The 27866-nt window shown below is 42.7% G+C and overlaps 1 protein-coding gene across 2 annotated transcripts in view; it reads right to left on the bottom strand.

Annotated features, from left to right (window-relative positions):
- Positions 1-27866, bottom strand: part of ARHGAP10 (Rho GTPase activating protein 10) — a 704315-nt gene that overhangs the window by 233956 nt on the left and 442493 nt on the right. For both annotated transcript variants that reach the window (XM_082261305.1, XM_082261306.1), the window contains 3 exons: positions 16721-16779; positions 6662-6767; positions 3927-4086 (listed from right to left, as the gene is read on the bottom strand). In XM_082261305.1, the coding sequence (XP_082117431.1) occupies positions 3927-4086; positions 6662-6767; positions 16721-16779 (325 nt within the window). The remainder of the gene's footprint in view (positions 1-3926; positions 4087-6661; positions 6768-16720; positions 16780-27866) is intronic.

Below are 27866 nucleotides of genomic sequence, written 5' to 3'. Positions count from 1 at the left end.
TAAAGGGTCCAGGTATCGCCTCATGCTACCAGTAGTGACACTGACCCTAGCCAAATGCAAAACTAGTGAAAAACATTCAGAAAAACTACATAGCTTACATAGTGTACTCGAATATGACTTGGTATTAGTCTCTTGCTGTTCCTATAAAACAGCATTCAGACAGGAGGAGGGAAAAGCAGCACAAGGATCCAATCAGTGCAAAGAGTGAGTATGTTGATAGGAGGAGACAGCAAAGTGACAAAGAAAAAAGCTCATCAGTCTGCAAATTCTCCTTCGATGGTCTAGTTAACGGTTGGGGACAGAAGACATGCAAGTGCTACTAAACTGCAGCAGATAAAAATAGGGTCTTAAAAATGCTAAATCGGTAAATCTCGAGAAAAGAAGGCCAAAAATACAAATCCTTTCACTCTCATAAATTTATTTCATCTGTGTGTTTAGCTGTTTTCCTAGAGTTCATCTTTAAAAATGCAATTAGGGTCTAGTCACAACAGGTGTGGTAAGATGGACATTAGATGTGTTGGGCAGCTATTTCAGCGCAGCCCCACTGCAAGACAAGGCAAAATGCCTCATCTACATGGCCATTTCACACCACCTCATCGTGGTGGAGTGCACACATCATCCATTAGAGTAAAAAAACTGGTGTGATTACACCATTAAGATTTTTTTTTTTTTTAATAACACATATCTGGGTTTTGGTGCCGGGTCACACTTGTGCGATGCAGGAAGGCTGCGAATTCGCAGCCTGTTCCCGCATCGCAAACGCACATCTGGAACATCTGCAGTTCACACTGCCATATGCGATATGCTGGGGGTGTCAATGAAATGTTAACGACACCCCCAGTTTGATCGCATATCGCAGTGCGATCTGACAGTTCGCACAGGATCGGATCGCACAAGTGTGAACCACTATGCGATCCGATCCAGATGCGGCTGAAAAAATGCCTCATGTGCGACTTTTGTGCGGGTGCAGTGCGAATTTAGCCATACAAAGTGTATGGCTGAATTCGCACTGCACATCCGATCGCATGTAATGAAGGAGCAGTGCGCTGCGATATTACATGCGATCGCCGCACACGCATAAGTGTGAACCGGCACTTATAGGGTTATTTTTATATGCATACTTTTCTGTTTGCCAGCAGAAACCCAGCGACCCAATGACTTTAAATGGAATGTTTAGGATTAAAATGTTTACATACTGAATGACTTACAGCGGTGTCTTATCCCAGTGACTCATCCCCTATCAGATGGCTCAAACCAAAATCTATTCAGACATAACTGTACCTTAAGGTAGGCTGTGCTGTCTCTTTAGGTTACCCACAGTGCTCTATTATTCCTTTTTTACATATTAAATATTTATTCGTAAAACAAAGATTGTATACCTATAGAAAAAAACAGGTATAAAACAGCAGTTTAAATAAAACTATATAACTGAAATTAAAGCAGTTCTAAAACCAGTATAGATTTCCTTAAACTTTTACTTGTCCATGGACACGCCCGGATTTGTCATAAATAACTTTCAGATCTAATCAGCCCGTCAGAGATTCTTGGTTGAAAAGCTATTGTATAGGCTATCACATCCCACTGATCCATACTGACAATAAGACACTTGTCTAGTCTGTCAGCCCTGGGTGATTGCCAAAATGTAGAGTATTATTCATCCTAACAATGAAATCTGCCTTCCTGGCTCTTCCTTCATTCTGGTGTCACCTCATCTGACTTCTGGTTTTTAGACTTCTGTGCTATGTGACGCTACAAGGATAAATACAGCTGAAAATGTTCCATTATATGTACAAGAAGTTAAATAAATCAGTGACAGCTAATGCTAAGAGAGAGACACTGCAACTGTACAAAAGTCTGAAAGTTTACTTATTTTAAGTTCTATGCGATCCACTTCTCTATGAATACTAAATCATCAAACCCCATACCCTGGCCACATGTACTCAGAGATATACAACCATTATCTTTCTGATAGCAGCAATAAGCATCTAGTAGATGAGTATAGTATGTAGTATACAGTATAGTAGGTGAGACTTAGAACTTACAATATATCACAAGCTGGAGAAAAGGAGACAGCGTTGGGCACGATAATTTACAGTTCACAGATGTGCCAAAACCATTAACCTTGCTTTTAGCTATAGAAACAGAACATATACCCAACAACACTTCATTTTTTAGTTTATACTCATTCATGCAGTGTGGACAATTTAGTAAACATTAGCCACTTGCCGCAAAATCACAAGCCTGTACGTCATTTGGTTTCAAGTGGTTGTAACAGAGTGATGAATGCAGCTGCAGGCATCACCCAGTCAGTACCATTTTGTTAGAGCTGACTGTCGGCTCTCTTGTAATAACAACCGATGCGGATAAGCAGCCCCTCGGCTGGTATTACAAGCAGCAGGAGGGGATGCCACCCCCCCCCCCCCTCCTGCCGCTCTCTCGGTTCACTCCCGGCTCGGGAGACCCGAGCGACCAGCTGGCATGTCCATCGGCTGGCCGGAGACCCGAACAAAGCCGGGCTTGGATATGGTAACCCGGAAGCGATGTCATGACATCATTTCCAGTTTACTGGCATCCTAAAGGTGCTAGCTTTTTAAAGTATTCAAAAACACCAATCTTGGCATTTTGAATGTTTTCAAGGGCAAAGGAGGGATTTGGGATCTTCTAGACCCCAGATCCCTCCATAAAGAGTACCTGTTAATTTCTTGTGATCAATAAAAGTGAAAAAATAAATATATAAATAATAATAAAAAAATAAATAAATTCAAGTGCCCCCGACCCCCTGTGCTAGCCCACAACGACGAATGCGTGCGTCGCTCCCGAACGCAAACAGTGTATAGAACCAAAATTTAAGCTCACCAAACATGCAACAATCTGAATGAACAATCTTTGCCCAATTAACTCTAGATTTATTAAACTATGTAATACGAGGACCTAAACAGTTAGATTGTAACGTGTGGTGAGCTTTAACCTCCCTGGCGGTATGATTATGTCAGGAATTACATACCAAAAGCGGTACAATTGTTTTCATGGAAATTTGGCGTTATGTATTATAGGCCTACAATTCTTAGTAATTACTGACTTAAACCTGACCAAAACAAGACTCTAGTAGACATCCCAGATGTGATCAATTTGAAACACAAACACGTGAATTATAATCGAATCAATAATATTATTTTATTATTTAATATATAATATATATAATAAAATTATATTATTGATTAGATTATAATTCATGCATTATATATTATATATAGATATATGTGTGTGTGTGTATATATATATATATATATATGTATACACACACACATATGTATATATAATATATAACGCATGAATTATAATTGAATCAATAATATAATTTTATATATATATATATATATATATATATATATATATATATATATACACATACACACACATATATATATATATATATATATATATATATATATATATATATATATATATATATATATATATATATATATATATATATATATATATATATGCATATAATATAATATAAAATGTGTTTTGTGCAACGTTTTTTTTTTTGTTTTTGAATTTCCCTCCCTAGTTCCGCTCCCATGCAGCATTGCTGCTGCAGGGAACGGAACTAGGAAGTCATCACACTGACAGAGGGACGGAGGAGCGGCGGGACTCTCGGCTGGCGGTCACAGCAATGAGAGATCATCGCTGGATCGCCAGGAGAAGGTAAGAGAACACCGCTGCGCTCTCTGCACATCCACCCCGAGCGTGACTCGGGGTTACCGATCCTGATATGAAAAATCAACCCCGAGTCACGCTGGGGATTACCGCCAAAGTGGTTAACATGAACGTTGAAGCTGACTGTTGCTATAAGGAACCTGAAACCCTTCAACTTTTATCTAGTGTAATTTAAAGCAGTCGAGAGGTTGGGTAAATACCTTTTCATGATTTTCAATAAGTATTTCAACAACAATATTTTGAAACTTCAAATCCATGATGCCTGCTACAGTTTCTTCTTGAGGTCTCATTAATGTTGGGCCAAACACCACTCCCAGATTAGCTACAGTCATCAAATTCTTCTTGGCATGGCTGGAGACACTTAAAAAAAAAAAAAAAAAAAGATGTTGCGTCAGAGATATACATACATAAATCTACTATTAACACTAAGCCACTGGGCACCCGCTCTGTCAATTAGCTCTGCTCAATAAGTAGTGTGAATCATAAGCTTGACTCATGTAGGATGGAGGAGGCAATGTAGAAACTTCATGTATGCAGAATAAAACAGACAAAATAGGTTTAAATTTGATAAATGCAGAAACCCTATGCAAAGTATCATACAATATTACTATTAATCTGACATTAACCCCCTTCATGCTGACAGTACACATACGTATATCTGCAGCCACACTGGACCAGGCTTTTTCTGTGGGGCTGCTTATATGTATATCTGTCTTTGTGCTGGGAGTGTGCCCCACAGCGAGCTCCCAGCACAGAGATGGTGGTCTCACCGGGAGCCCTGAGTCCCGTACTAATGATGGGGAGCCGGAACTTCCAATTCCGGGTCACCCGATCGTTGTGATAGCCTCTGATTGGCTATCACAGTGATCAGTCACTGTGAAGCCCACCCCTGTGTTTCTCTCTCTGTGAATGGAGAGAAAATATACACAATCTATTCCTCTCCTTGCAGAGAGAGATAAACGGTGTGAAAAAAAAAACAAACCTAGATCAATGTTTGATCTAGGTCAGTGCCAGGGTTAGTGTTCGGGTCTAATAGGGTCAAAGGTCAGGGTCAGTACATTTTGGGCAGGATTAAAAAAAAAAAAAAAAAAAAAAAACCTTTTTTAAATTAGTTTTAGGGTCAGTGTGTTTTAAGTAGAATAAAAGAAAGGAAATGTGCACTATTGTTTTTGGGTTCTACGGGTACATACATACACAAATGTGGTATCGCTGCTATCGTCGGGAGCAGAATTTATTTTGGGTTGTTCTTTGCTTTACCCTTAAGTGTGAAAGAGTTAAACAGATACTGTGACCTGCCCAAGTAAAACTCAAGTTTTATATGCAAACTATAAAAAAAGAAGCGCACGCATCTGGCGCAGCATAAACACACTTTAGCAGGCTTGAGAAAGGGGGACCCACTCCCAAAATGTGTCATCTAGCAAAATGGTGCACACAGGTCCTTCTCCCTGGTCCTGCTGCTACAAGGAGGAAGAGAATTGGATTGTATTTAGATTTGCTTGCCCAGGCTACTGCATTTCTTCCTTCTCACCAAGGCTGTGCACAACTGCCCTATGCATTTTTATGATGTGCGAGATCTGGGTGCTCTCTTTTATTCTATGTTTAAAGAGGAACTTCAGTCAGAATGTAAAATTTAGAATTAGGGGCTTAATATTTAAATATATGCTATATTTACAAGAGAAGCTGTTTTTTATGCAGTGCTGAGCTATTTTGTCATGGTAGCCATTTGAAGTAAGGGCAGGTAAAGACAGTGTGTGGGCTCTTCCTGGAACATCTTGAAACACACAGACACTATTCTCAGTCAGCTTCGTCTTTGCACTAGTTGTCGCTACATACAGTACACTACTCCCCCCTTTTCCACAGCAGCCACTGCTGCTACACACATTATGCTGCTCATCAAATTTCCCACAACAGCCGCTGCTGCTACACAGTCTTTTATTCCAGACAACCCCTCAGCAGCCACTGACACTAAACACTAATACTGCTGATACTGCTCCCCCTCTCCCCCCGAGCAGCAGCCGTCGCTACACACAATAAACTTCTCCTACCCCCTTCAGCAGGTAGCAGAGCCTTGGGCTGTACACTGTGGAAGTCAGCTCACTCTTCCTCCCATCTCCTTCCTTTGCACACACACACCCCCTTTGGATGACACAGTGCTCTATCTCAGTGGTCCTCAACCCTGGCCTACAGGGCCCACTAACAGGCCAGATTTGCAAGATAACTGAAATACATCCCAGGTGATATCATTTGCTGCTCAGTGATTGCAGTACACTAGTCTGCATCTGCCCAAGGTAATACTTAAAATCTGGCCTGTTAGTGGGCCCTGAGGACCGGAGTTGAGGACCACTGCTCTATCTGACTGCCTAAAGACTCCTGGGCTATATGACCATGATCCCAGGACACTAAAGCTACCTTAGCCTAGGCGAACAGAAGAGAAAGTACAGGGGGACGCACTATTTTGAGAACTATTTTGGGGACACAGTATTTTGAGCTAAAAAGAAAAAAAATGTTTTTTTCATTTCAATTACATTATAGGAGGGGCAGATAATCAAAATTACAGGAACTTCAAAAACAGGGTGAAGATCCGCCTTAAGGCAGCAGCCACACCTAAATGTTTTGTAGCTCAAAGCTTGAAGATGCTCAAAAAGCAAAATCCTGTTCATCCCCCCCCCCCCCCTCCAGATGTAAACAGGGGCCATTGAAATGAATGGGGATTTGCTTATTGAGCGCATTTAAGCTTAAAGCTACAAAACACTCAGGTATGAATGCAGCCTAATAAAAGGTTACTCCATTCCTTGTGCTTATAGGAAACCTTTTCCTGGTGGCGAAGGACATCTTGTCATGATCTTAAAACCCAGATGGACTGATTAGGCACGGGTTTGATGAGCACTTTTTTTGTTCACAACATTAATGCAGAGATAACACTGATGTTACATACTAAGCCAAGTGCTTGATTAGCAGGTCCAACATTTCTCGATTTTTCTCAGGAAGTTGGTAAACTAAGAAATGAATAGCATTCACCCGGGACTCAGGACTTCCACTTTCTGCAAGAGAGAACCAAACACATCTATTTATGTTTAGAATTCATAAACTATTACATAATGGTTTGTTATTGCCTGTTAAATAAGAAGCTTTTCTAACAGGGGTATAAGGATATTGATACATTGGCAACAGAAAAGCCAGAGTGAGTAGTTGCCTTATTGGCATTGTCTGTGCTGGCAAAGCCCTCCTTATCAGACATCAGCTGCCTACAAGTGCACTCATGTGCTGAACTGACCAAGAGTTGTACTGCCCCTCCATATTGAATATGGCTGCTTATAACAGTGTAAACAATTATTAATTTATGCATCTTATTAGATGTCTTTACATATTTGCTGTCAGATATGTACTTATTTTAAATAATCCACAATTAAAGCGAAGCATACTGTTGGTTATAAGTGGCTGAGCACTGAGCTATAAAGTCAGTGTGATGTTAGAAGCTCCAGAACGCAGATGGTTTAATGAGAACTGCAGAACATGGGAGGTTGAAAGATGAAGCACGTACTGCTTCAGACACCACTCAATATTCTGGGCACACCACCTTTCTTCCTCATTCTGCTGAAATCTATCCAGGTCAATAAGCAACAAAATTTGATTATTAAAATGCCTAAGGTACCAGAGAAACATCTTAAGTAAGTTAAAATCATCATTTATTGCATAGACGCTCCAATCCATTTACACATTTCCCATTCATACAAACCTATTTTAAGCTATTAATACAAGTTTTCAATAACTGTGACCAGAGCCATATCCAACTGTCATTTCATATATATATATATATATATATATATATATATATATATATATACACATACATACATACACATATGCACAGTATATCAATATGAGCTATACATTTGCCTGCCTTCTTCCATCTAGTTTATTTTTCCATTTTAAATGTTTTGAGCATTTTAAAAATCTAGAAACATGTTGTATGTTAAAATACCAGTAAATGGAAAAAAAAAAGATAGAATTAGAAATAACTTTATAAGCAAGAGCCATATCAATCTTAGTGAGGAATCACCCTATTACAGAAGTCAGGATGAGCCAAAAAAATCTATAACCTTTACATCTACCAAGGTGGAAGCACAGATAAAACGATTCAGGATCAGAGTAAAAGCAGACAAACAAGAATGATAAGAGCTGATAAAGTAAATTAAGCAGAAAAGAAACAAGAAAAAGAATAAAGGTATGGAAGATATAGGAAACAAAAGAGCACAGACAAAAAAAAAGAGGGGGAAAATAAAACAACCTTCTCCTATCCTACCCTATTCTCTGGATGCAAATTTAGCATTTTAATATCTATTTTGTCAAAGTTCTAGACTTCCAATGAAGACAAACCATAGCACATTTTCCATGAACACACGTTTATTGTAATGTTTCCTTAAAAGTAATTTTTATGTCATTCTTACATTTTTTGTGACTCTTACTAATCTACTTTTTTGGTATTGTATTCTATAAGCAGACTTTTAAAGCGGCAACTAGAATGATGGCAGCTGAATCACTTAAATTTGTTGTATGGCCTAACTAAGGCAGGCAATAAATTATGCTTTTTTTTTTTTACATTCAACCACAGGGTTGAAGAAAAAAAAAGATTAAATTCTCCTATCAACACACACTCGGTGTTGATAAGGGAATCCACCCAGTGGAGCCATGGGGGTTTAGTTAATAAAACTGGAGAGTGCAAAACCTGGTGCAGCTGTTTATGACAGTCAATCAGTTTCAAACTTCAGCTTCTTCAATTAAGTTGGTTTCTATGCAGCGCTGCACTAGATTTTGCACTCTCCAGTTTTACTAAATAACATCATTGTATTCTGAGAATGGGGAGAGTTCCCAACTCTCAGAATACAATAATCCATGTCACCAGCTATAGCCGGCAACACTGATCAAGTGAAAAAAAAAAAAATCTACATACTGGTTGTACAGAAGTCAATCAAGAGATCGACTTCTGTACAACAAGCCAGCCCATAGATGGATCGAAAATAAGCCAGTCCCTGCTAAACCAGCCAACGTTAGATCCATCTATGGGGGGCTTAAATTACATTTATTTTGCTACGTGTATTTTGTTTCATAAACAAAAACCATTTTGAAAATAAAGGGTGTTTACACTTTTGCCATCTCTTGCTGCATCTCAGTGCAGCTGATCTCTTGTGGCCGCTTTAAAGCCATTCCCTATCTGGAGTGTATCCCGATGGTGACAACAGTGAACCATGCCTGTAAAATGTGTGTTCCATTGAAAGCCTAAAGAGTGACAACAAAGGAGCACAGCTGGAAGACAGGGAAAGAGCACTGTCCCCCCTACAAAAAAATGGATTTTTGTAAGAACTTACTGTAAAATCTGTTTCTCTAAAGTCCATTGACAAATGCAGCCTCCTTACTTCTTATCCAACAGATGCAGCCTTCTTACTTCTTATCCATGGGCAGAGGGGCCCTTTCAATTTATGGAGTTACCCTTTGGCCTTGCCTCCGTTCCCAGAGTTTTTACCAAGGTCCTGGCCCCGGAGCTGGCCTTGTTGCGTCAGAGAGGAATTGCGATTTTGGGATATCTGGACGATCTTTTGTTGCGAGCAGACTCTTATTCGGATCTGTTGGGCAACATCTCAATTACAGTTCAGACCCTTTAGGAATTTGGGTTGACGATCAATTTAAAAAAATCTGCTCTGACGCCATCCATACGGGTCACGTATCTGGGGCTGACTCTCGACTCTGCTCTGGCGAAGGTCTTTCTCCCCTTGGAAAAGCTTTAGAAGTTGCAACTTCTGAAGCTTTTCCAAGGGGAGAAAGACCTTCGCCAGAGCAGAGTCAAGAGTCAGCCCCAGAAACGTGACGGGTATGGATGGCCTCAAGAGCAGATTTTTTTAAGTTGATCATCCACCCGAATTCCTGAAGGGTCTGAACTGTAATTGAGATGTTGCCCAACAGATCCGAATGAGAGTCTGCTCGCAACAAAAGATCATCCAGATATCCCAAAATCACAATTCCTCTCTGACACAAAAAGGCCAGCACTGGGGCCAGGACCTTGGTAAAAACTCTGGGAGCGGAGGCGAGACCAAAGGGTAACACCACAAATTGAAAGCGCTCCTCTGCCAATGGATAAGAAGAAGGCTGCGTCTGTCAATGGACGATAGAGAAAAAAGAAGTGCCTGAACAAGAATATTCAAGGCAGTATCACAAAATTATTTTAATGAAAGCTGCAGGTTTAAACTGAAAATGATTTTTAACATGGAATTTACATGTCACAGCTAATATTAGATATTAGTGATAGGGTTTACATATAGTTCAAACTAGATCAGAGAGAGACAAAAACAATATTTTGCTAGCTAATAAGAGTAATACAAAGCGTGTGGTGTCTACTCTTAAAACAAATTACTTTTATAAGGCTTGCTTTAAAAAAGATTTGATACCTGGCTGTGGATAAATCAAACACGAGTTAATTTACAAAGGAATATAATCTGTTGCCTTTGCAAATTAAATATTATTAAATAATGGGAACTTTAAATTTAACAGGGGTTTGGGGGTTAACCAAATGGCTGTGAAAATTGATGAGATTCTGCTATAACAACTTGAGTTTACTTGTTCAAAATTGCAGCTTATTGATTTACACCAGTGTTTGACTACATAATTAATTTGCAACCTAAATGTATATTTTCTCCCTATGGTTTTAGATTAGTGAACAACATCACAAATTCTTCCAATAAACATGACTACTGTATAAGGTTTTTATTAAAAAGCACAACTAACTTGTGTCCAATGACCTGTATTTCTTCCTTTGTCTTATTTGTAAAGTTGTACAGTCAGTTAAGTAATTCATACTTGCCTATTTATTTCCTTATGCCAGCCATACATGGATCAAAATTTTACCGGTTCAACAGGGACCGGCCTGTGACAAATGAGGTGCCAGACCACTGCCCTTCTCACCAAGTCGTGACAAAAGACTGGTCAACCTCACACCGCGCTGTCACCTATGCAACAATGACATTTTCAGCCATGCCATGCACAAAGATTTTCCAGCTTGAGCTCCAGACTGAGAGTGACTGCAACTGGGATAAGTTAACTAAGCAATTATCCAGTGGCGGCCGGTGCACTGAGGGCGCAGGGGCGCCGCCCCCTCCATGCGTCCGGCCCCCTAATCTGCATGCAGGGGCGCCGGACACATGGAGTTCAATGAGGATTTATTTTTTTTTGGCATCACCTGATTAGAGCCAGAGGCTCTAATAGGGCGATGCAAAGGGTGGACCCAGGGCGCAGAGCAGTGCGTCCCGAGCCCACCCGTTGTGTGACAATAGCGAATGAAAATTCGCTATTGTCACACCGATCCTCCTCCTGGCCAATCAGGAAGCACGTCCGATACACGCTTCCTGATTGGCCGCAAGGCAAACCCCACGCCATTGGCCGAGGAGGAGGCGGGAGCGGAAGGACTGGAGAAGATGCGCCGCCGGTCACCGGGACTGAGGAGAAGCTGACCGCCGCTGCTGCTGCTCCAGGTAAGTAAGGGGGCACGCACGCTGATCTCTGCATTGGGGGCACGTATGCTGGTCACTACATTGGGGGCACGCACGCTGATCTCTGCATTGGGGGCATGTATGCTGGTCACTACATTGGGGGCACGCACGCTGATCTCTGCATTGGGGGCATGTATGCTGGTCACTGCATTGAGGGCGTGTACGCTGGTCACTGCATTGGGGGCGTGTACGCTGGTCACTGCATTGGGGGCGTGTACGCTGGTCACTGCATTGGGGGCGTGTACGCTGGTCACTGCATTGGGGGCGTGTACGCTGGTCACTGCATTGGGGGCGTGTACGCTGGTCACTGCATTGGGGGCGTGTACGCTGGTCACTGCATTGGGGGCATGTACGCTGGTCACTGCATTGGGGGCATGTACGCTGGTCACTACATTGGGGGCACGCACGCTGGTCACTGCATTGGGGGCACGCACGCTGGTCACTGCATTGGGGGCACGTACGCTGGTCACTGCATTGGGGGCACGTACGCTGGTCACTGCATTGGGGGCACGTACGCTGGTCACTGCTTTGGGGGCATGTATGCTGGTCACTGCATTGGGGGCATGTACGCTGGTCACTGTGCATTGAAAGGGGGCACGCTGGTCACTGTGCATTGAAAGGGGGCACGCTGGTCACTGTGCATTGAAAGGGGGCACGCTGGTCACTGTGCATTGAAAGGGGGCACGCTGGTCACTGTGCATTGAAAGGGGGCACGCTGGTCTCTTTGCATTGAAAGGGGGCACGCTGGTATCTCTGCATTGAAAGGGGGCACGCTGGTCACTGTCCATTGAAAGGGGGCACGCTGGTCACTGTCCATTGAAAGGGGGCACGCTGGTCACTGTCCATTGAAAGGGGGCACGCTGGTCACTGTCCATTGAAAGGGGGCACGCTGGTCACTGTGCATTGAAAGGGGGCACGCTGGTCACTGTGCATTGAAAGGGGGCATGCCGGTCACTGTACATTAATAGGGGGCACGCTGGTCACTGTACATTGAAAGGGGGCACGCTGGTCACTGTACATTGAAAGGGGGCACGCTGGTCACTGTACATTGAAAGGGGGCACGCTGGTCACTGTGCATTGAAAGGGGGCATGCTGGTCACTGTGCATTGAAAGGGGGCACACTATACCTTAACTACTGAAGGCCCCTTTCACACTTTTGCGACCTCAAAGTCACGCAATTTTTTACAGCGTTTTTTGGCGCAAAGCAATGCCTATTACATTTTTCGGTTTGCGCCCCCCCCAAAAAAATTTTGAGCACCAGCCGCCACTGCAATTAACCCTTTAAATTGCAACCAGATAGCTTTTGGGCCTATCAACCCTTCACAACGACGACAACTATGATTTTAGAAAAATAGCCTAGGCTATATACAGCACTTGCCGCAGAAAAACAATTAACTTAATGTATGTGAACAATGTTGAAAACTTATCTTTACAGTACAGTAGAAGTGAAAATACAAATCAATTAAACACATGAAAATTAATAAAAAGTTCCAAGGAATTGATAAATAGATAAATAAGTCTTTTCCGGTGGTGATCAATATACGTGAATAAAATAAATGTAAAATTCAATAAATAAAGTATTTTCAAGTGGTGATCAGGTGCAAAGTGCTTAGTGCTCAATAAATAAAAGTTTGTGACTTTCGTGATGTGGATTCCTCTTTTCCTGTGGCTTGTGGTATAAATAAATGACTTACTAGAATTGTTGGGTCCTATGTGCTGTATAGCACTAGGACCTACAGCGCTTGGAGGCCGTTCAGGCCGGATTGGGTATCCCTTTGTGGATGATCCTGGTGGGATACAGGTTAGGTTCCTCCTTACCCAGTCCTCAGGATATGGGGTTAAAAGAAAGGCTCCAGATAGTGTATTATCGTTTTAAAAGTTTATTCATCAAATATTCATAGAATATTCCAAATATTCATGGAACGCAAGCCGGAACACTCCGCTCGCCACTCTGCTAGGAGGTGTTTGTAAGCGGTTTCTTTGCCTGCAAACTTGGAGTTTGAGTCTTTCTTCACTCCGATTTTTATGAATATTTGATGAATAAACTTTTAAAACGATAATACACTATCTGGAGCCTTTCTTTTAACCTCATACCGAGATCGGGTAAGGAGGAACCTAACCTGTATCCCACCAGGATCATCCACAAAGGGATACCCAATCCGGCCTGAACAGCCTCCAAGCGCTGTAGGTCCTAGTGCTATACAGCACATAGGACTCAACAATTCTGGTAAGTCATTTATTTCTACCACAAGCCACAGGAAAAGAGGAATCCACGTCACGAAAGTCACAAATTTTTATTTATTGAGCACGAAGCACTTTGCACCTGATCACCACTTGAAAAGACTTTATTTATTGAATTTTACATTTATTTTATTCACATATATTGATCACCACCGGAAAATACTTATTTATCTATTTATCAATTCCTTGGAACTTTTTATTAATTTTCATGTGTTTAATTGATTTGTATTTTCACTTATACTGTAAAGATAAGTTTTTAACATTGTTCACATACATTAAGTTAATTGTTTTTCTGCAGCAAGCGCTGTATATAGCCTAGGCTATTTTTCTATCATCCATTTTATTTCTACAGCTGCTGCCACACAATATATATTTTTATATTTATATCTCACTAATTACACACATTTTTATATTTTTTTTATCTTATATTTAATCAAAACCTTTTCCGAGGCACGGGGAGATACACTAGTATAGTGTTATCTTTTTTCTAACTATGATTTTAGAAGAAACATCTAACACACATGGTCACCAGAGATAGGTATGTTCAGAGGGGTTATACTACAGTAGCGCTGTTCAAGAGACAGGGATTCTTTACGTTTGCCTTTGCATTTAGAGATAGTTTTAACACTTTTAAAAATATAGTTTAAAAATGAAAAGGGTAAAATGGTGCAAATAAAATATTTACAAAAAAAAAATCAAAGATATTACAAAATAACAGAGACAACAAAGCAACATAGAAATAAAAAGGAGTAGAGGGTGAGAATACCTAAAAATGTCCTGGTTTCAGCAGACTTCATTCAATGAGCAAGTGATCTACTGGCTCTCATACCTTGACAGGTCTTTCTTCACTTGATGATACTCACAAGCTCAAAAAATAGGGTTGCATTCTACTTTTGTTCACATCAAGGGGGGTGTTGACAGAGACCATCTGACCAATCATCCAGTCTAAGTGGGGGTTGCTGGGATGTTACCACATTTGTGAACAAGTCCCAGATACAGTTTTCTATAAGCATTCATCGCTCTGAATACCTACAGTTTAGAGACTGCTAACAGGCATATAATTGTCCAGAGTAAAATTTGCTTTGGCATATATAGGACTATGACAGGTTTCAGATGTCCACTTTACCTTGGAGAGATAAGGGATGCCAGTGGTTCCTTATATTCTATAATATAGGGGTGTTACAACTTACTACCATATTTATCACCGGATGAATCCATACCAACCAGATGTTTTTAACTTTTGTACATGCAATGAAAGTCCAGCTTTGACCTAACTCTGTAAGTACTCATACTACATGCTTGCTATTATGTAAACTGCAAAAGTATTTGCTAATATGCAGACTTTACAGTTCTATGGTTTTTATACATCCACTTTTGTATTACCAGAGTACCGCTGTGAACCACCCCTGAAGAAGGAGCAGGTAATTAGCTTCGAAACATGTCGGGTTATGTAATTCCAGCGTTATGAGTTTTGTCTGTCTGTCCAACCCTTGCTTGTACATGCCATTTTAACTTATTGTTTACCTTTTTTGCACTTAATAAATTGAATTTTCTATATATTTTTTCAATTTTCTATAATTTACTTCTCAAGTGCCTTAAAAGTCCCGTTTAGGGGAACTTCTGTTCTTGAAAATTGTATAACAGGACTAAAATAAAAAAAAAAAAAAAAAAAAAAAAAAACGATTGTTCAAAATTTTTCTGTACTTTTTAGCTTATATAGCAAAAAAAAACAAAAAAAAAAAAACAGTGGTGATTAACCGCTTCTGGAACGCCCGCTGCAGTTTTACTGCGGGAGGCAGCCCCTCCTGTGCAAACCTTGTGCGCCTGCAGCTAGGGGGCGAGTGCGCACCGCCGGCAGCGCTCCCGCCCCCACTCGTCAGTGGGGACTCTGATGCAAGGGGCAGGCAATCGCTCCCCGCTGAGGGAGAAGAACGGTCAGCTGTTGTAAACACAGCTGACCGTTCTTCTCTCTGGAATGATCACAGAGTGCTTGTGATCCTTCTATAGAGCCCAACCCCCATACAGTTAGAATCACTCCCCTAGGCTCACAGTTAACCCCATCCCTGCCAGTGTCAATATTACAGTAACAGTGCATATTTTTAGCACTGATTACTGTAGTAATGTCACTGGTCCCCCCAAAAGTGTCAAAAATGTCAGTTAGGGGTCCGATCTGTCTGCCGCAATGTCGCAGTCCTGCAAAAAAATCGCAGACCACTGCCATTACTAGTAAAAAAAAACAAAAAAACCCCAATAAAAATGACATAAATCTTTCCCGCAGTTAGTAGACGCAAAAACGTTTGTGCAAACCAATCAAAATACGCTTACTGCAAAAATATGTAGCAGAAAACAAATTGGCCTAAAATGTTAAAAAAATGTGATTTAATTTTTTGGGGAATGTTATACAGCAGAAAGTGAAAATTGTTTTTTTTTTTTCTTTCCAGAATTGTTGCTCTTTTTTTGTTTATAGCGCAAAAAATAAAAATCACACAGGTGATGAAATACCACCAAAAGAAAGCTCTATTTGTGGGAAAAAAAGGACAAAATAAACGCAGTGCCGAAATGCAAAAAATGGCCTGGTCATTAAGGGGGCAAAACCTTCCAGTCCAGAAGTGGTTAAATACCACCAAAAAAAATCTGTGTAAAAAAATGATAAACATTTAATTTGGGTACAGTGTTGCATGACTAAGTTATTCAAAGTATGACAGCGCTGAAATCTGAAAACTGGCCTGGGCAGGAAAGGGGTGAAAGGGTCAGATATTGAAGTGGTTAAAGAAAATGCCTGTAATATACTTGCAGAAAGTGAAGTCAAACTGAGGTCAGAACACTGAGGGTTACTCAAAAATGAAACAATTAGATCAGTATGACACCAAGGCAACTAGCATTTGGACAAAGTTGCCCCACATATTCCTGTTTGCAGAGGACTCATTTCTGAACAGTAGTGTTCCACCCCACACCTATCATGTTACATCTGACCCAGCAGCAATTAATATGTCTACAATGGTCAGTTGCTGTAATAACTTTAGAAAGACTCATACTAATGGACGGAGCTGGACAGAGGAGAAAACTATACAACTACACATCTTGTATCTCCTCACAGCATTATACTGTATATTACCCATTGTAATTTTGTAAAATGTGTATTGTTGAAAAGCTGGAATTCCCCTTAAGAATTAGCTTCCTGCTGATAACTAACAGTAAATAAAGTGAATATTTACTGGCAGGATTGATGAATTTTTCATGCAGCTCGTATGTCATCAGCGGTTCTGGCAGGCTCCTGAAAACACAAGGACAGCTCAAAGTTAAAACAAACCCTGTCAAGCCGTTCCAATATATACTAGTTATACAACACTCTTAATTGTTAGCAGGGAAAGAATTAGCAGATACTTTACTGGAAGTACTTATTCACCTTAATGCTATAGAAGTCCAAAAAATTGAATAAACAGCAAATGTTCGTTTAAAAACTGGCTTATTTTACAATAATGAAAAAAGTTTACTATTAATGTTGTAGCCTGAAAAAAACTGCACACATTCACTGGCATACATATACTTTTATCAAAACTGCTCATCCTTTCCTTAAAAAAAAAAAAATAGCAAACAGTTACTGCATTAAACTACACATTAAACTTTTATCTTCATCTGCTATGCACGTCTGATGGACCATCATAATGAATGCAGAATTATATTGTGTTGGACCAGCATGGTGAATATGGAATAGTGATTTGTTGGGCTAGCGTAGTGAATGGTGAATAATGATTTGCTGGGCCACCGTGGGAAATATGGAATAGTGATTGGCTGGGCCAGCGTGGTGAATATGGAATAGTGATTTGCTGGGCCAGCGTGGTGAATATGGAATAGTGATTTGCTGGGCCAGCACGGTGAATGTGATTTGTTGGACTAGCATGTTGAATGTGGGACTGATTTGTTGGACTACCATTGTGAATGTAAGTTTGTGATTTGTTGAATTAGCATTGTGAGTGTGGGATTGTGAATTGCTGAACCAGTATTGTGAATGTGGGATTATGAATTGTTGGACCAGTATAGTGAATATGGGGTTGTCATTTGTTGGACCGCAATGGTGAATGTGGAATTGTGATTTTTACATCAACATGGTAGATGTGACACTGATTTGTTGAACCAGCATTATGAATGTGGGATTGCAATTTGTTGGCCTGCACATTATTTTAAAGATATGAGCACCTTTAGGAATGTGAAAACAAGCTGTGAACAATCAGTTTATTTCCTTGCGAATATTGCTGGGGATACTCCTTATTTGCTATTCACACAACTAATCAAACTACCCTGGAAACAAAGCAACTGTCACCAAGTCCACTCAGTTTACCTTGATCTTAGTTCCATGTATTGAACTATAACCATATTCCAGAAAGAAATGCAAGTTAGTTTCCTTTATAAAAAAAATGCATAGTCTTACGTGTATTGTGAGTGAGACTGTTTAATGAAGTTTGTGTTGTGTCCTACACTTTGATAGTAAATCAGATTAAAGTGAGAACTTTAGTCAGAAAATGAAGTCCTGATATATCACTTCAGACTGGCCCCTTTTGCAGGTCTTATAGCGATGTAAAACATAAAAAATAAGTGCCTATACTATTTAAAATCCAGTAACACACCGCCTCACCCTGCTCTGCACATGCTCAGTTGCTCTCCATTCTTAGACACTGCTGACTTTGTAGAGGCCGATCTGCTGAAACAAGCAGGGCTTCCATTAAAAAGCGCGTTCACACGCTGCAGCTGAAGAGGACAGGTCCTCTCCACCATCCGATTGCGAGGACAGTGATCCCTCAAGGAGGGGGGCGTCCCTGGCGACCATATCAGTCTCTGAATCATAGGACCACATCGATGATGGTGAAGGCAGTGGCCGTTTTCGGCTATTAACCTTTTTCATCACAAAATCGACCTTGGTTGCCAGGCTTTCCAGTGCTGCTGAAATCGCGGGTAGCGACTGCGATGCGGAAGGTCCGGTAGTTGCACTAAGGGGGTCTGAGGGTGAAACCACTGCCTAGGACTCCATAATTAGTTCGAAAGAAAACAGGAGTACTGTCTCTTTAACAGCGCTGAGCTAGGTCCCCACCGCCGATCACCGCGGTATGCGGAGCCCCCCTTAAATATATGCAGATAGTGTGCAGGGATAAGCCCACAGAGACCCCAGTACTTTACCACCTCTCTGAGAAACCTCCTGAGCCGATCTGTGCAGCAGTAAAGTGAAAGTCACAGGATATGACATCAGCCTGGATAGCATGTGAAAGGCTACACAAAAATGGCTGCCAATGCAAGTCAATGGGAAGCACAGGGAAAATGGCTGCACCATGCAAGTCAATGGGGAGAAATTCTCCAATGCCCACACTAAAGATGGCGGCTCCCACGGTGCGCCATACAGTCAGGGGACCCCAAATTGGAGGCCGCAGAGGATCTCCAACAAGATCCAGCAGGAAAAGATACTATTTTCACCCCCCAGGTGTAAGATTCTGGTACCTCCGGTACCCTTAATCACCACTTTCTCTGTAATGCGTCCCACCTTTCTCTTCAGGTGGTACGCATATACCTTTAAGAACGATGATGTCACTGCTGAGCACCGCAGAGCGGCTATTTCAACCGCCGGCGGTCTCACTCGCATTGTTCGTTCAACCTGCCTTGCTATCCACATGCTTTCAAGCCTGTCTCTCGATCGGAACCTCCAGCTATTCCCTTTACCTGGAGCAGACCGGAACCTCGCTACTGATCCCTGTATCTCGCTACCGGATCATTCCTTATCTACTGGACCTCTCTAAACTACTAACATTACAAGTGATAAGTACCCCGCAGGGGAACCCTCCATAACCTTATTGCACTATCTACCTATGCACATTAAGGACTGTTACTACCTATCCATACTATCCTATCATCTGCACTCTTACATAGATTGCTAGCTCTTGAGCCTACTACCATCTATCATCTGCACTGCTGCATAGATTGCTAGCTCTCCTGTCTACTACTATCTATCCTTGCACTGGGTTACTCTATCCTGTATTTGTCATCTGCTGTCCTCACCACCTGTTAGCATACTCGATACTAACCTATCTGCATTCCTAAATACCATCTTGAACTCTCCTATACAAACCTATCAAGTGATTACCATCCTTGTCACTGTTCACACCTGTCCCTTCAGCACATCACCTTCATACTAACATATACATCCTATCACTCCAGGAACATCTCATTGAGTGTGTATATATCTGTATGTTGAAGCTGACAGGCCCACGGTGATGAGTCCTGGAGAGATGGATCTGGTATTCAACACATCTCTACATGACTACTGAGTGGAGATTTTGCAGCTGCAAATCCAGCCTATACTAAAAACGCAGGAGCGTTACAGATTGAACGAACCTTAAAAATGGATTCAGCAGAATTACCCACTCAAGTGACACAATTAACACAACAAGTAAAAGCGTTAATACTTGCTCTGACTGACGTACAAGAAAAGAATCAGACTCTGACACAGCAGGTAACCCAGCTCTCACGGCTTACTGCTGTTCAGCCTCCTGAACCTAAAATAAACCCTCCTCTAGTGTTTACAGGTGATCGGAAAAAATGTTGTGAATTCAAAAACGCATGTCAATTGCTTTTTTTGTTAAAACCTCGTACATACCCCACTGATCAAATAAAAGTCTGTACCGTTATTTCATACCTGACGGGTGATCCACGGGCCTGGGCAGACTCTCTCTTTGAGAAAAATGATCAGATTCTCAACACCTATTCCTTATTTCTAGCGGAACTCGCTCGTTTATACGATGACCCCAATAGGCAGAGTACTGCTGATATTCAGTTGAGGGCCTTAAAACAAGGAAGGAGACCTGTAGAAGACTTTGTATCTGAGTTCAAAAGATGGACCCTTGATTCAGGGTGGAATGACACATCTTTGCGAACTCAATTCAGACTCGGGTTATCAGAAGCTGTTAAAGACGAGCTCGCCCGAGCGGATTTACCTGGCACCTTGGAGGCCTTGATACAACTTAGTATCAACATCGACAGACGACTGCGAGAAAGAAGGGTTGAAAAGATGGGAATGCCATTGTCTAGTCCTTCTCAGATTTCGGCCATTGACCCTACTCCCATGGATGTAGGAACCATACGCCCACCTTTAACGACTACTGAACGAGCTAGAAGAACATCCAAAAATCTCTGCATGTACTGCGCATCCTCGGATCATTTGATAAGCACCTGTCCCCTTGTCCGCAAAAAAGAGGGTGAGTGTTCACATGTCTTGCTGGGAGGATTAACGACTTCCTTTTCTAACCCCTATCTTTTTGTTCATTTAATATTACAGTGGGACCAAACTAGGATCACCACCAAGGCTATGGTCGACACTGGATCTTGTGGAAACTATATTGATACACGCTTTGTTACCTTAAATAAAATACCTATTATTTCAAAATCTAAGCCTGTTTCTGTTAGTTTCATTAATGGTATTCCACTGTCATCTGGTCCAATCACCAACCAGACACAGGCACTCCTTGCCACTACCAACGAATCACATGTGGAGACCATCACCTTTGACATACTATCCTCACCCCATTTTCCTATTATTTTGGGACTTCCCTGGTTACACACACACCAACCAATCATAGATTGGAAAAAACGGACTTTGGTTTTCCCTTCTCACTATTGTGAGAATACGTGTAACCTCCCATCTTATGGGAAGATTCTGTCTGTGGTGTCAGATGAAATTGCACCACTATGCTATCAGGATCTGTCCGAAGTGTTCCTTGAGAAAAATGCTCGTGTTGCCTCCCCATAGGGATTACGATTGCACTATCGATCTACTCCCTAACAGCAAATTGCCTTTCGGTCATGTTTATCCCCTTTCACAGGACGAACTTTCTCATCTCAAGGAATACTTGGATGAGAATTTGACAAAAGGGTTCATTAGACCCTCTACTTCTTCCACTGCTGCAGGACTTTTCTTTGTCCGCAATAAGGATTCCAGTCTCAGGCCTATTATCGATTATAGGCAATTAAACACGATTACGATAAAGGATCGCTATCCTTTGCCGCTCATCCCTGAACCTTTTGAACAGGTGCGCGGGGCTACTTATTTCACCAAATTAGACCTGAAAGGGGCATACAACCTAATCCGAATCCGTGACAGGGATGAGTGGAAAACAGCATTCAGAACCAGATACGGACTATTCGAATACCTTGCGATGCCATTCGGGCTATGTAATGCTCCTGCAGCTTTCCAAAGATTCATAAACGACATCTTTAGAGACTTACTTGATGTCTGTGTTGTAGTATACCCAGACGATATACTTATTTATTCTCGATCTTTGCCTGAACACATAAAACATGTAAGACTTGTGTTGTCCAGACTGCTCTCACACAGACTATATGTGAAATTAAAAAATGTCTATTTCATAAAGAAGAAATATTATTTCTAGGATACTTCATATCCAAAACTGGAATTCAGATGGATATGAGTAAGATATCCTGTATTCTAGACTGGCCTATACCAACAACTCGTAAGGCCCTACAGCGATTCCTTGGATTCTCAAACTTCTATAGGAAGTTCATCAAGAACTTTTCTGCTATTGTGAGACCTCTCACACAACTGACAAGTATAAAAAAACCATTCAAATGGTCAGAAGAAGCAAATCAAGCTTTCTGCTTGTTAAAATCAAGCTTTACTTCTGCTCCCATACTACGCCATCCAGACCCATCCCTCCAATATATTCTAGAGGTAGATGCGTCAAATATGGCAGTAGGAGCAGTTCTCTCCCAACGACCAACAAACACTTCATCACTCCACCCAGTTGCTTTCTTTTCAAAATCAATAAGCAGCCCAGAGGTGAATTACCCAGTGGGTAAAAAGGAGTTGCTTGCCATAAAACTGGCACTGGAGAATTGGCGACATCTGCTCAAAGGTACCCAGTTACCAATACTCATATATACAGATCATAAAAACCTTCAATACCTCCAGACTAACAAGACTCTCTCCCACCGGCAGGTACGATGGTCATTATTCTTTTTAAGATTTAATTTCCTAGTGACCTACACGCCTGCAGACAAAAATAAAAAAGCGGATGCGCTATCACGATTAACCGAAGATAACTGCGCCGAAATCCCTTCCATTCCCATAATACCCTATGAACGCATTATTGGTGTTGTCCGTTCCTTGAAGGAAGAGATTTTGCACAGTATAAGAATGGATTCACCTCCACCACAACTAAGTACTGATGCAGAAGGCTTCCTCTATTACAACGACAAACTCTACATACCCCCTACTATGCGGACCAAGATCTTGGAGTTATCGCATGATGTGCCCATGGCAGGACATATGGGTATAACGAAAACCTTTAATTTGCTCACCAGGCAGTTTTGGTGGCCTGATATGAAGACGTCTGTACAAAAATTTGTTTCTTCATGTGACATCTGTGCAAGGTCCAAAATTGACACTACAAAACCATCTGGACTACTTTGTAGTCTACCAATACCCCAGGTTCCATGGGAAGTTGTGTCCTTAGATTTCATAGTAGAACTACCACCCTCTAAAGGATTTAATACCATCCTAGTGTCAGTGGACCACTTGACAAAGATGGCACATTTCATCGCTATCCGTAGACTACCTTCATCTAAACAAACAGCGGAACTACTGATGAAACATGTCTTTAAGTTGCATGGAATTCCAAAAACTCTTTTGTCCGACCGTGGTTCACAATTCATCTCTAAATTTTGGCAAGCACTTTGTCAAATTTTACGCATTGAGCGAAAGCTCACTTCTCCCTACCATCCTCAGACCAACGGACAGACTGAAAGAGTCAACCAGTGCATTGAGCAATATCTACGTTGCTACACATCATACTTGCAGGATGATTGGGTGGATCTTCTTCCTCTAGCAGAATTTGCTTACAAAAACGCAACCCACAGTACTACGAAGCAAAGTCCGTTCTACTTGAACTATGGGTTTCATCCCACTCTTCTTCCACCACGCATCCTGCCATCGAGTAACCCAGTAGCCTCGGATTACCTTACCCAAATAAAAGACTCTTTGGGTTTACTCAATACCACTATATCACACGCTCACAGTCAACAAAAAAAGTACTACGACCTTCGTAGAAGACCTTCTCCTCAGTATGCTATTGGGGACCTTGTTTGGCTATCGACAAAGAACTTAAGATTAAAAATCCCTAGCAAGAAGCTTGGACCTTTATTTTTGGGACCCTTCCCAATTAAAAAACTTATCGGAAAAGCTGCAGTACAGCTCACCCTACCAGCAGATCTCAAGATCCATCCCATCTTCCATGTGTCGCTACTGAAGCCCCATGTTCCTAACCAAGGAATAAGGCCTACCATCTTGCCTCCACCTCCAATACAAGTTGAAGGCGGAGAAGAGTATGAGATCAAGGAAATTTTGGATTCTCGCATCCATAGATGAAGACTCCAGTATCTCATAAGATGGAAGAACTATGGACCCCAAGACGACACCTGGCTAGATACCTCTGATATTCATGCGCCTAGACTTATACGGAACTTTCACTCGAAACACCCAGAGAAACCTGTCCTATAGGCCTTCCGGAGCCGGCCTTAAGGGGGGGGGGGGGGGGTACTGTAAGATTCTGGTACCTCCGGTACCCTTAATCACCACTTTCTCTGTAATGCGTCCCACCTTTCTCTTCAGGTGGTACGCATATACCTTTAAGAACGATGATGTCACTGCTGAGCGCCGCAGAGCGGCTATTTCAACCGCCGGCGGTCTCACTCACATTGTTCGTTCAACCTGCCTTGCTATCCACATGCTTTCAAGCCTGTCTCTCGATCGGAACCTCCAGCTATTCCCTTTACCTGGAGCAGACTGGAACCTCGCTACTGATCCCTGTATCTCGCTACCGGATCATTCCTTATCTACTGGACCTCTCTAAACTACTAACATTACAAGTGATAAGTACCCCGCAGGGGAACCCTCCATAACCTTATTGCACTATCTACCTATGTACATTAAGGACTGTTACTACCTATCCATACTATCCTATCATCTGCACTCTTACATAGATTGCTAGCTCTTGAGCCTACTACCATCTATCATCTGCACTGCTGCATAGATTGCTAGCTCTCCTGTCTACTACTATCTATCCTTGCACTGGGTTACTCTATCCTGTATTTGTCATCTGCTGTCCTCACCACCTGTTAGCATACTCGATACTAACCTATCTGCATTCCTAAATACCATCTTAAACTCTCCTATACAAACCTATCAAGTGATTACCATCCTTGTCACTGTTCACACCTGTCCCTTCAGCACATCACCTTCATACTAACATATACATCCTATCACTCAAGGAACATCTCATTGAGTGTGTATATATCTGTATGTTGAAGCTGACAGGCCCACGGTGATGAGTCCTGGAGAGTTGGATCTGGCATTCAACACATCTCTACATGACTACTGAGTGGAGATTTTGCAGCTGCAAATCCAGCCTATACTAAAAACGCAGGAGCGTTACACCAGGACAGCAGGCGCCGCAGCTATTGCGCCCCCTAGGGGAAAGCCGCAATAAGGGCAGGGGTCGGGTGGGGGGGGGGGGTGTCACAGGGCCAGCTGTCCTGACAGGCCAGGGAGATCTTTTAGGAAGTACTAGGTCCTATCAACCCCAGGAGTGGGCCCACGTGTGTCCCCCCCCTCAAGACCACTAAGGGATATAGGGGGGCTGCATTTACTCACCATACCATGGACCGGGTGGGCTCCGCTCCAGACAGGCCATCTCCCAACCGGAGTGGGGGTTCTGCCAGCTGAGAGATACGCTGCGACTGCGGTGTTCCAGTTCATCGCATCCCAGTGAGACATCTACTCGCAGGCTCGTCCCCATCCAAAACAGGTCTCTGTCGTGTCGAGGCCTAGTGCGGGACTATAACCTGCTCACGCTTGTAGGCCAGGCTGGGAGACCTTGAGGATCTAGATTATCCAGTGTGAAACCTCAGCCGGCAATTACTTGTAGTTCAACAGACCGAAAAGACTCTGTGCCTGTCAAATGCACCCGAATCGTCCAAACCACATCTAAGGCATGCAATGCAAATTCCTTAGGATGAGCAGGCCTGGGACACAAAGTAGGCAACACAATGTCTTCTTTAAATGGAAGTCAGAGACCACCTTAGACAGGAACGATGGGTATGGACGAAGAACCACCTTATCTTTGTGGACCACCAGATAGGGGGGTACAACAAGATTCCGACAGCCTGCGAGCAGAGGTGATGGCCACCGAAAAAAGCTACCTTCTGTGACAGCGTAAGCAGGGGAATCTCCCGAATATTTTCAAAGGGAGGCTTTTGGAGAACTGAGAGCACCAAGTTTAGGTCCCACGGCAGTAGAGGAGACAGCATCGGCGGAGCCAGGTGTTGAACCCCTTGAATAAAGGTAGGCACCCATGAATGCATGGCTAAGGGTCCCTGAAAGAAGACAGCCAAGGAAGACACCTGGCCCTTGATGGTACTCAAGGCCAACTTCTGCTCAACACCTCGTTGAAGGAAGATCAAAATCCGAGCCAACCGAAAAAGGACGAGGGTGAACACCGATTGACTCAAACCACAAAATAAACGATTTCCATGTACAATGGTAAATCTTTCTAGAAGGTAGACTTCCTAGCCATCAGCAGTGTCAGAATTACCAACCCAGGCAACCCTCTATCCTTCAGCACCTGGCTTTCAACAGCCAGGTTGTCAAAAGTCAGCCACCTTAAAGCAGGATGGATGATCGGCCCTTGGGGCAAGAGATCCTCCCATGGAGGCAGTCTCCAAGGGACGTCACCGACCAATCGCACCAGGTCGGCATAACAAGACTGGCGAGGCCAGTCGGGGACCACCAGAATGACTGGAACCTCTTCTGCCTCAATCCTGCAAATTTTTTTTTTTTTTTAGCTGAACCGGATGCGTCTGTGGCATCTGCAAGAGGATCCAGTGACCTTGCCACAAACCTTGGTACCTTTCTGTTGAACCGAGACGCCAACAGCTCCACCTCAGGGGTGCCCCACCCCAGACATATCAAATGAAACATCTCCTGACGAAGGGACCACTCCCCTTGGTCCAACGCCTGCCAACTGAGATAGTCCACCTGCCAGTTTTCCACTCACGGAATGTGTACAGTGGAGAGGGCCAGAACGAAGCGTTCAGCTGAGTCAGTAAATCTCTGGTTTCCCAGCTCAGCTGAATCTGATTGTCCAGAGACTTTGGACACTTGTCCCTTTTTACCAGGATCTACCTTTGGAGGGACCTCGTATGTAACTGTGCAAACGGAACCACCTCCAAGGTAGACACCATCAGACCCAGCACTCGCATGCACGTCCTGAGGGAGGCCCCCCTGCTGGACAGCAATAGATGAATCGCAGCATGCAACTTCTGGAGTCTGTCCAGAGTCGTTCCCAGATATTCCAATTTTCTGGATGGAATCAGAGCAGACTTCTGGTAGTTTAGAAGCCAGCCAAACTCCGTCAGGGTCTGTATAGTGATCTCCAAGTCGTCCATCAAGGCAGAAGAAGAATCTGCTCGCAAGAGGAAGTTGTCTGAGTAGCCCAGTACCGCAATCTCCCGCTGAGGTAGCAACGCCAGGACCGGGGTCAACACTTTTGTGAAGTCCCGAGGAGCGGAAACGAGACCAATTGGTAACGTCACAAACTGATAGTGCTCCTCTCCCACAACAATGTGGAGGAAACGCTGGTGTTGGGCAAATATTAGAATATGCAAGAAAGCATCCTTCATTTCGATAGAGGCTGGAAAATCCCACTGATGTAGGGATGCCACTACCGTGCAAATTGACTCCATTCTGAATTTATGTACCCACTAAAAGCAGTTCAGGGCCTTGAGGTTCAGAATCAGACGGACCTTACCCTCCTTTTTTGGGACTGTAAACAGGTTTGAATAAAAGCCTTGAAAACATTCTGATACCGGAACCATCATTCCCTGAAGCAACAGGTCATGCACTGCCTGCAAGAGAGCTTGCAATCGGTTCGGAGGCAGATGTACATTAAAAGGAAAGAACCTTTTAGGAGGGCAAGAGCGAAACTATCTTGTAAACAGACAGAATCACTTTGTGGACCCATTTGTTGTTTAACAAGGAAATAACGAAGACTACCCATACCCCAGGCATGGGCGAGGGCGCGCACCTTCATGCTGAAGGAGCCTTATCCGCAGGTCTAGAGAACTAGACCCGCTCTCGGCTTGCCAGACCAGGGCCACTTGGAACCTCCCGAGGAGGGCTAGAAAGGTTCTGAACCTTTGTCAGTGGACCCTAAGGGATGAAAAAAAAGAAGGACCGCGTCTGCGACAAGGTTCTTTTCCCTTCCTAGACTGTGGAAGAAAGGTGCTCCCCCCCCCCCACCCCCCTTT

Source organism: Pelophylax lessonae (assembly GCF_965119305.1).
Source record: "Pelophylax lessonae genome assembly, chromosome: 1".
NCBI classification, from domain to species: Eukaryota; Metazoa; Chordata; class Amphibia; order Anura; family Ranidae; genus Pelophylax; species Pelophylax lessonae.
Note: the sequence above shows the minus strand (reverse complement) of the source record. Positions and strands in the feature narration are given on the sequence as shown.